Genomic DNA, 12,297 nt, shown 5'->3' with positions numbered 1-12,297 from the left:
ATCCAGATAGATTGGAACCCATATATGACGGTCTTCATAGAGATCTGCAGAATACACCCCAACACAGACTATAAATACACTCGAAAAAAATTAAATTTACACCTCTGCTGCAGATTTTAAACAAACATTACCTGAAAGCCACTTGTTGTCCACAAGACCAAAATTCAGCAGAAAATCATTTCAATTCCTATCAAATGAGTCTTTAAGCACACCCACGCTTCTCGCACTTCTCTCGTAATGTAATTCCTCACATCCTTTTCAATAAAATTTAATTCGCGATGACCCCTGGCAGCCGCAAGAAATGATTGGTAAGTTTTGCTTAGTCTAATACCAGCCTCCTCGTTATTCTCTATTGTACGACGAATGGACATGCTTAGTTTCCTGTGCTGTTTGAGATATTTTAGATTTCCATTTTCCCTCTCTGCTACATGTAATCAATTGGTTCTTAATCTCGTTTTCCTTCCTATTTGTGATCCGAACTCTTGTAGAAAACCCTACAGCCTTGGCGTAGTTCCTGTAAACTTTTCCAGCATCTTCAAGGGTGGTAAAGGTCATTCCAACCTTGGGAACAAACTGGTCATCAACAACAGAGAGAGGCTGCAGAATACACCATGTCAAAAACTATAAATACACCCAATCATGTCTGATATGATACACCCGAACCGCAACAACTCAACTAAAATGACAATAAAAGCCATAAACGGTAAATACACAGGCTGCAGAATACACCATGTCAAAAACTAAAAACACATCCAATCATGTCTGATATAATACACCCGAACAACAACAACTCAGTTAAAATAACAGAAAAAGCAGTAAACTGTAAATACACCCACACTTCTAGCAAAAATACACCTAAAAAAGATCTGATCTATACCCGAGCGTCTGCTATAAATTTCAGATAATTAATCAAAACCAATACATTACATTCAATCCACAGATTTATCTTCATGCATTATTTTGACCGTCAATGTTCACGAATTATTCAGCTACACAATGCTATACAAATTACTACAACAAAATTCAGAATAAATCAAACCTCAGGAACTTCGTTAGATTCAAATTCATAATCCACTTCACCTTGATTCAGCTGAGAATCTGACGTTGAATCAACCATTATCTTCAAAACGAATCCAAACTTTGATTTCAGTAAACAAAAATTGATAGAAAACGAAGCTGGAGTTAAAAGAGAGAAGAACGAGAAGAAGAAGAACGAGAAGAAGAAGAACGAGGAGAAGAACGAAGAACGAAACAAATCTAGAAATAAGGAGAGAAGAACGAGAAGAAGAAGAACCAGAAGAAGAAGAACGAGAAGAAGAACAAAAAAAGGAAACAAATCTTTTAAATTTGGTAGTTATATAGCGCGTGTATTGGACGTAGGGTTGCAGCGCGTTTTGAGGGTTTATTGGTTAATGAACTTGTAAAGCATACAAGCCCTAATGACTTGTATGCAGAGCTTTTCTGTAAAAAAACTTAAAAAACATGTTTTGTTATGGGACCATTTAATGGTCCAAACGTTCTAGAACCATCAAATCCTTAGTCTAGTAATATATCTTTCAATTTGATAAAAACTAAAAATAAATTTATTTAAATAATTAATTTTTATATACACTAATTAGCAAATAATTAAAAATGAAAGATACGGGATGTAAATGATATTTTTACTCTAAATTTTGTTTATAAAACAGTCTGGCTTCGATAATGGACCTGTCAAATATGTAATGAGAAACTTTTTGAGTTAGCAATATTTAATAATTTTTATTATTATTTGATTAATATAAATATTAAATTATTTTTAATAAATAAATTTTATTAATTTATATATAAATTTTGAAAAATAAAAATATAAATTAAATTAATTTATATATAAATTCTGATAAATATAAATTATATATTTTTGTGTATAAAAATTTTGTAATATTATTATTATTGTTGTTATTTTTATTATTATTAATTAATTAAGACTATTTAATACTAAAAACATCTTTATTTTATTTTGGATTCTACAACATGACCCAAATTCGATCCTAAAAAAGCAACAGGTCTACCTTGACCCAATTTCAAGTGACATGAAAAGGTCGATGGAATATTAGTATATGTAAATTTGTCAATTTTATATATTAAAATAATAAAATTTTACTTTTAAAAAATAAATTTAACAAATGTTATATGATATTTATATTAAAATAAATTATTTTAAAATAAAAATAATATCATATAATATAAAAAATATTAATTGAATTATAAAAGTATAATATAACATTATTAATTAATTTAAATATATATTTTTTATTGTAAAAAGCAACTTCGGGCCACGACGGATGATTCAAAGCAAAATCTGAATCCGACCAGAAAATAACAACGGATAAAAATAGAAATCCGACAAAATATGTCTGAACCCGACTAAAAAATAACACCAGATAAAAATAGAAATTCGACAAAATATTTTTTGAATTCGGATCAGATTTCAGACAGGGCAAACACTTCTAGGATCATAAAATTTAATGTTAGATTTGTTACTCTAATGCTTAGTTTATTTTAATTTAAAATTTAAATATTTGTTAATTATTTTGAAAATAAAAAATTAAAATTCTGAAGATGTGAAGATTTAAATTGAAAAAAAAAATTAAAATTGTATCAATAATTGAAGAGAAAAATGACCTTAAATTGAGTAGATGTAATTGATTTGAGTATATGATGATTGAGTATTTATTGTAACGTTACCATAACAATATTACAATAATAATATTACAATGTTCATTCAAAAAGTTTAATGAATTATACCGTTAGAAGGATATCACTTATCTTTCTTTAAAATAATATCGTATCTCCTTATTAATCTCAATATCATTTTAAAGATTATATTTAATATAAATTTTAATTTTAAATTATTTTGATTATGGTTAAAAATAAAAAATAGTACACAAAATTAACTCTATTAAAATTGCTCTAATATTTAATATTAATATTAAAATGATATCGAATATGCCTCATTAATTGTTATTTAAGTGTGCATATTCTAGCTATTATTCTTTCGAAAAATATTACTTGTACAATAAAATTTAGTCTTTGGTCAACCTTTAATATTATTTAATTATCTTTTAATTAAAATATATTCCTATTTTGTAGGATACACATTTATAATTAGAGAAAATTCCACTCTCCTCCTCTGCGAGATATTAAAATGACACTCCCCTCCTCTCTATTTTATAAATATACATTCTGCTCCCTTCTAACTTTTAAAAAACCTCCTCTTTAATCCATTTTAAACTTTTTAAGTTAACTAATGTTAAATTTATCTATTTTTAAAGAAAAAATTTATTTTCTAAAAAAATATCCATTAATAAAAAATTTATTTTTTATCATTAAATTTTGCTTACTAAAATATCTTTTAATAAAGTATTCTTTTATTGATTAAATTAAATTTTTTAAAAATTTAATAATTATATTATTTTTTTTCTAAAATACTCTTCAATAATTTTTTAATTATTAAATTATAATTTTACTAAAAATTTTGTTAACAATTTTTTTTATATTTTATTATAAATTTTTTTATATCTGTATATATTATTTTAACATTAAATAAAAAATTTTAGTAAGATTATTTCTCAATATCAATATATATTAATTGTTATACATATTAACGATGGTAAGATTTTTTTATTTAATGTTAAAATAATATATATTGATATAAAAAAATTAATAGTAAATATAAAAATAATTATTAACAAAAATTTTAGTAAAATTAAAATTTAATAATTAAAAAATTATTAAAGGCTAGGTATCTTAGAAAAAAATAATTTAATTATTAATTTTTTAAAAAATATTTTGGTAAAAATGCAATTTAATCAATAAAAAAATTTATTAAAGAGTATTTTGGTAAGCAAAATTTAATGATAAAAAATAAAATTTTTGTAAATGGGTATTTTTTTTAAAATAATTTTTTTTCTTAAAAAATAGATAAAGTTAATATTAATCAACATAAAAAGTTTAAAATGGATTAAAGAAGAGGTTTTTTAAAAGTTAGAAGGGAGGAGAATGTACATTTATAAAATAGAGGGAAGGAGAGTGTCATTTTAGCATCTCGTAGGAGAGTGGAATGGAATTTTCTCTTATAATTAAAATTAATTTAAAATTTAAAAACTAAAATTTCTCTCACTTCCTACCCAATTCATAGTTAGTTATTATTTCCTTCTCTTACGTTTCTTCTCTCTGTAATACGATTTTCTTCTTTCTTCTATTCTGCTACAATATTCCAATTTGTATCTGCAAAAAAAAAAGAATTCAAAGTCAATGCATTTAGAAAAAAATTAATCCATTACTTATTGTACCTTTGATAAAATACAGGATCTGTTTTACGACTTTCTAGTGATGAATGATCGAATATAATTATATACACAAACTAAAATATTTTCAATTGTAGTTTTTTTTTAATTGTAACACATCTAAAATTTTAAGTTATACAAAAAATATTTTTAAAACACATCCAAAATCATAAATTTAAAATTTAAATTTAAACATTAAAAAATAATTGTAACACATCTAAAATTATGAAGTTATACAAAAAATGTTTTAGTTATACATAAAATATTTTTGAAACACATTCAAAATTATAAATCTAACATTTAAATTTAAACATTAAAAAATAATTATAACACATCTAAATTATAAAGTTATACAGAAAATATTTTTGAAACACTTCCAAAATACAGAAATTGCACGTACAAAAATAATTTAACATCGCAATATATATGAAAATCTCTTCAGGCCATCTTATTCGATTTTTTATTTCAAAAAAAATAAATAACTTATACAGAATAATAATAAAAAAATAATGGTGTCAGATACCTATCCAAACCTTAGGTAAGTTTTCAGCATGGCGACGTTGATGCAGACGAACGGCGACGAGGAGGAGGAAGGCGGCGACGAAGATGAGTGTTAACGAAGGGGAATGTGGTGTTGTGAATGAGCACCGAGAAGGAGGAAGGCAGCGTCGAGGATGAGCGCGGAAGAGGAAGGTGGCGCAGATGAACGACGGCGGAAGATGACTTCTCGACGTGCGCTTTTGAGTTTTTTCATGTACACCGAGGATGACTTCTTTGAGTATTTTGTATTGGTTTTTTTTTGTGACTGTATTGGTTTAGTTAATAATTAGATGGTTTAAAGTTTATTTTATAATTTTAAAATCAAAATTTTGAATTTTGAATATTTTATTTTTAGATATGTATTTAAATTATAATATATTAATAATTAAATATATTAAATCTGAAATAGAAATTTAAAATTTAAATTTTAAATTTTAATTTTATTTAGTTTGTATTTTGAATATGTATTTAATTTTTAAAAGACACTAAATCTATTCATAATTTTTAAATGTGTTTATTTTATTTTTTTTAAATTATTGTAATAAAAAGTTGAATATTGTACCATTTTACCTAGTTGAATTGTATTCTTTTTCTATGGAACTTTGTATTAACAGTCAAGTTAGCACTTGCTAAAGATGGATGCCCTCTATATAAACTTCCACTCTTAACTTAAAAAACAAGTCAACCATCCAAACTCTCATGTTAGTTGAAAATCTCCTCACTGAATATATAAGAAGCAGCCAATTTGAATGAAGAAGCAGCCAAGAGCAACATTATATATAGTTAGGGACAAATATGATTTATATATCCAAGTGAGGAAAGTAGTTATAAACTAGTTAATTACACAGTTATACCAGAATTAACACAAGTAATATTCCTTTCCTCCTGACAGTAAGTTCTAAAAAACGTGAAAGGAAATCGTTGTGTCAAAATAGTACATTGTGTTTAATTTGTTAGGCTTCCTAGAAAGACATTTCTTAATTAAACCTCATAGAATAATTAAACGGCACCAAAAAAAAAATGAAATATACTAGAATGCACCTATCTTAATAATATCACTTCTTCATCTAATTATTAATTCGATCTATATGAATTCCTTGGCTTCCTATGTAACTTTTGTACATTAACTAATCATCAGTGGCAACTTGCAAGAGCAGTCACCAACATGCCAAGTACCAGAAATGGCTGTGCACTAGCCTGCAAACATTAAAATAAGATAATGTGATTGAACGGTTAAATGATTGAAATTTATGATACATATATAAAAAATTATTTAACAATATAAAGCCATAAGACATATATTTCATTTGATATAAATGTAACTCCCCTCTTCAAACAATTATTTTTTTTTCAATGATCAATAATAGATAATTGAAAAAGAGAAAACTAATTTATAAGAACATACATAAAGAAAATGTGTCTAAACTATTTTATTTAAGAAACAGAGAGATAGTATCAACCAAAGTTTTACGTGGTGAACATGTACCTGATATTTAACATCGTATTTCTCAGGGTCCTTGAGGAAGTACTGGAACTGAGAGGCAAAAGGCAATAAGCTAATCATTTAGTACTTAGAAGGGAATTTTCATATTTTTAAGAGTGAAGTATTCTGTTTTTATTTTTTCAAATTAAAGGACAATATGTACTCTATTGAAAGGTTTATACTATAGCATGACTATTGCTAGCTACTAGCTAAGTCAACACACACATACGAGGTATATCTAGGAAACTATGATGATTAACAATTACATCTTAAATGCGCAATTATTAAAATATAGAATCAAGACCAGAAAATAGAAGAATAATTTTGAAATCCTTTATAAAAATGCATGTGATGTGTCGTTACTTTACCTGAAAAATGACTTGTGGAACTGTCAAGAGGAGTAAAGCCAAAGCGTGATATGGTTTACCAGCCCCAAGTAGATATCCTGCAACCATGAATAGTATAATAATGTCGTTAATAATATATACTAATGTAATCTAATTCAATAATTCAATTTTAGTCCTAGATTATTATGCGCATTCCACACAAAAATTTGTTTGCTGCTAGGGATGCTACAGCATGTGCAACTGAAACGAGCACAATTCTACCTGAATTTTTCAGGTTAGGTTTTACATTTTGACCTAAATTTTCAAGATATCAAGTTATTATGCCATTCTAAATACATACATTTTACTTCGTTTAAACCTATTCGATATTAAGACTCAGTACAGCATAGTTGACATATTGCAATGGTTGAAATTTGTTTTTGTGGCGGTTTAAAACCGTAGCCAACCAGTTCGTTGACGCTTGGTGGAACATTGTCCTTAATGTCGAAAACGGTTTTTGTGGTAGTTTCCAACAACTGTTGATACAACCGCCACTAAATCAAATATTGTGGCGACTTGTTTTCTAAGACGCACATCACATCAAATAATAAATTATTAACATATCATATAAAATACGATAACGACTATAATTATGAAAACACGTATCCATAATTTAGCTACAGAGGAATCAAAATGTACCAACAATAAGTAATTGTGTAATGTCAATAGCCCCAACAGATATCCACTTTGCTGTTTCAGCACCAAAAGCAACTGGAATAGACTGTTTCATAAAGGTATATCATAAAATTTCTGAGACACAGATCAGAAAAGTTCATATTCTAACTAATTAATAAAGTCAAGTCAAGAAATCAGAATAAAAATCAGAGCATAAGTATATATACCTGAAGACCATGAGCTCTGTCCCCTTCCACACTTTTGAAGTCATTGACAATACCAACCCCAAACTACAATTATATGTCATGCAGAAATTAAGCAATAATATTATAAGGATCACCAATACTATATATTTGACATATTTATTTTCATAATTCATATAGGATCAAATAAATTCTTGGTCATTTAAAATTAGCAATTTATAATTTTGGTTTTGCAAAGTTTTAGTGTGATTGGTAAAAATATTTCGTAAAATAAATGAAATTAAAAAACTATAGATCACTAATTTTTATCATGATCAAAAACTTAACCCTATATATATATATATATATATGGTAGTACATACTCCAGCTATGCTGTATAATAGTGTGAGAAAAATTATATCTGCTGATAGAGTCCCAAACAAAGCCTGACCAGCCAACCTGTTAGTAAGAGAAATTGATGAAATAATCACATACTAGTAGTAATAACTTGTGACATTGATCATTTTTTAGTTTTATTTTTCAAGATTTTATCAAAAACAAAATAGAGTAAAAAACAATAAACAAAGAATTGTATGTATTATTTTTATTATAATTTTCACTTTTTTTTCTTCATAAAATTTTAAAAATGAAAGTACAAAATGTTTTTCAAACTAAACAAGCCTTTATATTTCTTAATTTTGAAAACAACCATATTAAGTGTACACAAAAAATTAGCCACCAAATTATGTTGGAATACAAAATACACTTTGAAAAAAAGTTAAATTACATATGTATTTATATATAAATACACATAGTAGCGAATTCGGTGATTGATTTTTGGTGTGTACATAGCATTTTTTTTCGAAAAATAATGACCTCCTGGCCTCTTCTTCTTGAAAATAAATAAGCTAAGCAGCATTCATGTTTAGAACTAACTAACTCTACTTCAGCATGCAATGGATAAATACCAAAACACTGAATTTTAGTAACTTGAAAAAAAAAGAACCAAATAAATTAAATCAATAGCAACTGGCTACTAGATCTCTTAGCACAGTAAAAATGTACCACACCATGGCAAACTGATGTAACTTGCTCCAAGGGCCAGGTTTCCTATCCATCCATTTCGTTTTAACTAGAAAAATTAGAACACTGGTGAAGCTTAGACAAATGACAATACAAGATAAACGAAACAAGTGATGAAATAATATCTTCTTTAAACAAAAGACATGGAAGACAATATAGTTGTAAACTCACCTTTCTAAATCGGGTACCAAATTACATGTTTTATTTAAAATCCGCACATATACAGAAGGATTAATATGCCTGAGATAGATGAAAAACTTGTTTTTGTCTTCCATGTTTTCTTTGGTCAACAGAAGATATTACTAGAAAGCGTAATGTTTTTTTTTTGGGGCCCTACAATGAGTTTCAAAAATATTTAGTATTTAATTTGTTTTAATTTTGTCCCTAATGTCTTTGATAAGTTTCAAAAATAATCTTTTGTTAATTTTTTATAAATAACAATTAGTCAACCTTTTTTTTCAAATTTTACCCTTTAATCATCCTCTATTCTAAAACACTAACTCAGCATGAAATTTGATGGTCTCGGTATGTTTAAAACTTTTAAGTTGTACCAATTAAAAGTTATTAAATTATAACTTTAATGTATTTTCAAAACAATCCTATAGAATTTATATTTGTAAATGACTTATTTTCTTGCAGTTTTTTCCACACTTCACAAATATAAACAGTCATATACAACATTCTAACAATTTTCCAAATAGCCAACTTCCATTTGGACAATGGAAAAAAACATTGTCCAAAGGCGAGGAAGGCGAGGGTCATGGCTGAGAAAGGAGGGCGAGGCAAAGGCAAATGTAGGGAGAGGACTAGGCAGGCGGGGGGGGGGGGGGGGGGGTGGATTTTGGAGTCGAAGGATTAGAATTCGGGCTGGGGTTAAAGTTTTGAAATTTTGAATAATAAAAGATAAAATTTGTAGAAAAAAAAGTTATTTAATTCTTGACATTTAAAAATTAATAATAAATCTTTTTAAATTTTTTGAAAATATTATGAATAAAAAGTATATTTTACGATATTAAAAGTTTAGAAATTTAAAAAATACCTTAAAAGGAGGTGCAGAATATATATAAGAGACCAGAGATCCACCTAGTGCAAGATCAAATATTGTAGGAAAAGCATGCCCTGCCTGCAAAATAGAACATTTTAGCAACCCAAACTTGTCATAGATAAATTCACACCAACTTAAAAGAGATGGATCATTGAACTATTAATATTGTATGTGTACTACTGCACCCACCCATATGTCCAATATACCAGCCAAGGTTAGGCCTCCTAGTAGCAGAAACCATATTTGAGCTATTACCTGCACAGTTTTTAGCAGAATACATGCTCACAATAAGAGTACAGTAAATCTTTTGTCTCGTCACTGACAAAATAATAATGCCTTTAGGTATGTAACAAAAAATTTAATTAACCTACCGGACAAGTTAATCTCTCACAATTAAAAAAATTTGAAATTTACAACAGACCTCATTCTCAGATATTGCTCCAGAAGGAATTGGTCTGTAAGGTTCATTTATTGCATCAATTTCTCTGTCATACCAATCATTCATAGTCTGAAAGATTGAACACCCCAACAATTTAGCATCATCAAGTCAATTTATTTGTTACATTCAATAATAGCAGCTAGGGAAACATTGAACAACAATCACATCTATCAGTACCTGTGTATATCCCATGAGAAATGGACCAGACATCATCATGCACACAATTGATTTAGCAACATCCTCAAAATCCCAGTGGAAATTTCCTTAACATTATCAGAGATTTGAATGATTCAAATCACATAGCTAAATTTATAGTCAATGTCTCAATGCATTAAAATCTAAAGCACTAACTTTGATCTTAGGATAAAATATGTATGACCAATCTTTATTATGACTAGGGATGACAAAAATACACGCCAAAGCGGGTACCTGTGGCCTGTGGGTAGTACCCGCAATGGAGAGCTTAACGGGGACCTGCGAATAAATGAGGACGCCAAATCCCCGCAACGGGTGAATTTATTAAAATACCCTCACTTATATATAAAGGTTATATATGTTATATTATTTGAAAAGTATAGGTAACCAACAAAATTGGTGAACAATGTGAACAATAAATATATCGGATGTTCATTTCATTAGGTGTACGGATGGTTATTTCTATTTCATTTTCTTTTTTGTGTAGGTTGGAGATTTTATGTGTTTGTGGATTGTACAAAATTTGTCTTTGGATTGTGTTGTAAGATGATAAATTTGGTTGAATTGTATTGGATTATACTATGGTTGTGTTAATTTTTTTTAGTTTTAAGGATTAATATTCGTAGATACCCGCAGGTATTCGCCTCTCCCGCGTGGAGAATTAAAAGGGAACGTGGGCAGGGGACATGATATCTATTGTCTTCCCTAGTTATGACCACGCATGCAACATTTAATTAATTATTGTAATGGTAAAATTGATGAAGTTACCAGAGGCAGCAGCACCACAAGCTACCCCCCAAATTAATGGAGGCCAAGTCACAGGTTTTGTGAGTTGAAGACGAACCTTACATTTGTTCTGCACAACATGGAATGCATTAAATGATCTAATGGGTAGATTTTATGAAGTATTTTTTCTATATCAATTTTTTTATTTTATTTTTTTTAATAAAATCTACACCATTGAATTACTTAGCTTGTTGCGTTGACAATGCAATGAACTCATAGATATGCCAATGATTGATACTAACTTAGTGCACATTAACAGAATAACAGGCACTGACAGATTGTAAAAGATACATATTCAGATTTATATGCGAAGTATGGCAGCGTAATTTAAAATATAAAAAAAAATCACAAATCTAAATAAGAGAATGAGGAAAATTATTTGCAATGTGGTTGACTCACAGTTTCTTGGGCTGCTCCTTTAATACCAAGAAGTTGATTGAAGCTTGAACCGGTTTTAGTTTGTTGGTTAGGTTCATCAACTGCTCAAACCCCCAAATATAAAATAAATAAAATGTGTGAGACATAGTACTAAACAATGGGAAATGAACAACAAGAAGAAATCATTTTTAAAAAAATAAATTAAGAAAATTATAATAAATGACCTTGATTTCCAGCTGCTCTAATGGCTATTCTCCTCCCTGCAATAATGTCAATACAAACAACCAAAAGCATAAAAAGGAGCAACCTTTAAACAATGTTTGGCTTCTTAGAAACAAATAAACAATGCATCGGATGCATGCAGGATCATTTGGCAACTTGGGTTTAGGAAATATAAAAGAAAATCCAAAAGGGTATTTAATTTGAGAATCTCAATAGTTAACTTACTAGTGAATGAGAGAGGGAAAAATGGTGCAAGAGGAGGTCGAGAATGAACAGTTGTGGTAGATGATGATGATGATAATGATGTTCTTGGTGAAACCGAAAATATTTTGAGTAGGGACGCCATTGAAGATTTATGTACGAGGTTTTTTTTTGTGTTTGGACTTTTGAAACAGAGACAAAGACAGAGCAAATGAGAAAGGACTTGGCTTTTTGATGGCAATGTATGTTCTCATAGAAAGGACGTCTTTGAGGTTGACCTGAATCTAAGTTTTTTTTTTTTTTTTTGGGGTAGGTAGGTACATCTGAAATAAATATTTTAGTTGAATTAATTGTTGTATGAGAAATTTTAGGTAATCCAATTTTAGTTAGTTGATATTCGTCATTATGTTTAAGTCT

General features: G+C 28.2%; 1 protein-coding gene across 2 annotated transcripts; it reads right to left on the bottom strand.

Moving 5' to 3' along the window:
* Positions 1-5,724: 5,724 nt before the first annotated feature.
* LOC130976592 (chlorophyll synthase, chloroplastic-like) lies at positions 5,725-12,057 on the bottom strand. 2 transcript variants are annotated; one of them, XM_057901500.1, is made up of 15 exons: positions 11,905-12,057; positions 11,682-11,717; positions 11,479-11,558; positions 11,062-11,149; positions 10,276-10,361; positions 10,081-10,167; positions 9,849-9,914; positions 9,654-9,737; positions 8,602-8,663; positions 7,915-7,990; positions 7,577-7,639; positions 7,374-7,455; positions 6,717-6,793; positions 6,352-6,399; positions 5,725-6,062 (listed from the first exon to the last, which is right to left on the bottom strand). In XM_057901500.1, the coding sequence occupies exons 1-15, from the start codon at positions 12,023-12,025 to the stop codon at positions 6,000-6,002; spliced, it is 1,119 nt and encodes a 372-aa protein (XP_057757483.1). In that variant the 5' UTR covers positions 12,026-12,057; the 3' UTR covers positions 5,725-5,999. The 2 variants fall into 2 exon arrangements, 1 of the variants encoding a protein (XP_057757483.1); XR_009084714.1 differs by having other exon boundaries at positions 6,027-6,062; positions 7,378-7,455.
* Between the last annotated feature and the right edge of the window lie 240 nt (positions 12,058-12,297).

Source organism: Arachis stenosperma, chromosome 4 (assembly GCF_014773155.1).
Source record: "Arachis stenosperma cultivar V10309 chromosome 4, arast.V10309.gnm1.PFL2, whole genome shotgun sequence".
Taxonomy (NCBI): Eukaryota; Viridiplantae; Streptophyta; class Magnoliopsida; order Fabales; family Fabaceae; genus Arachis; species Arachis stenosperma.
The sequence above is the reverse complement of the archived record's forward strand: the minus strand, read 5'-3'. Positions and strand labels throughout refer to the sequence as shown.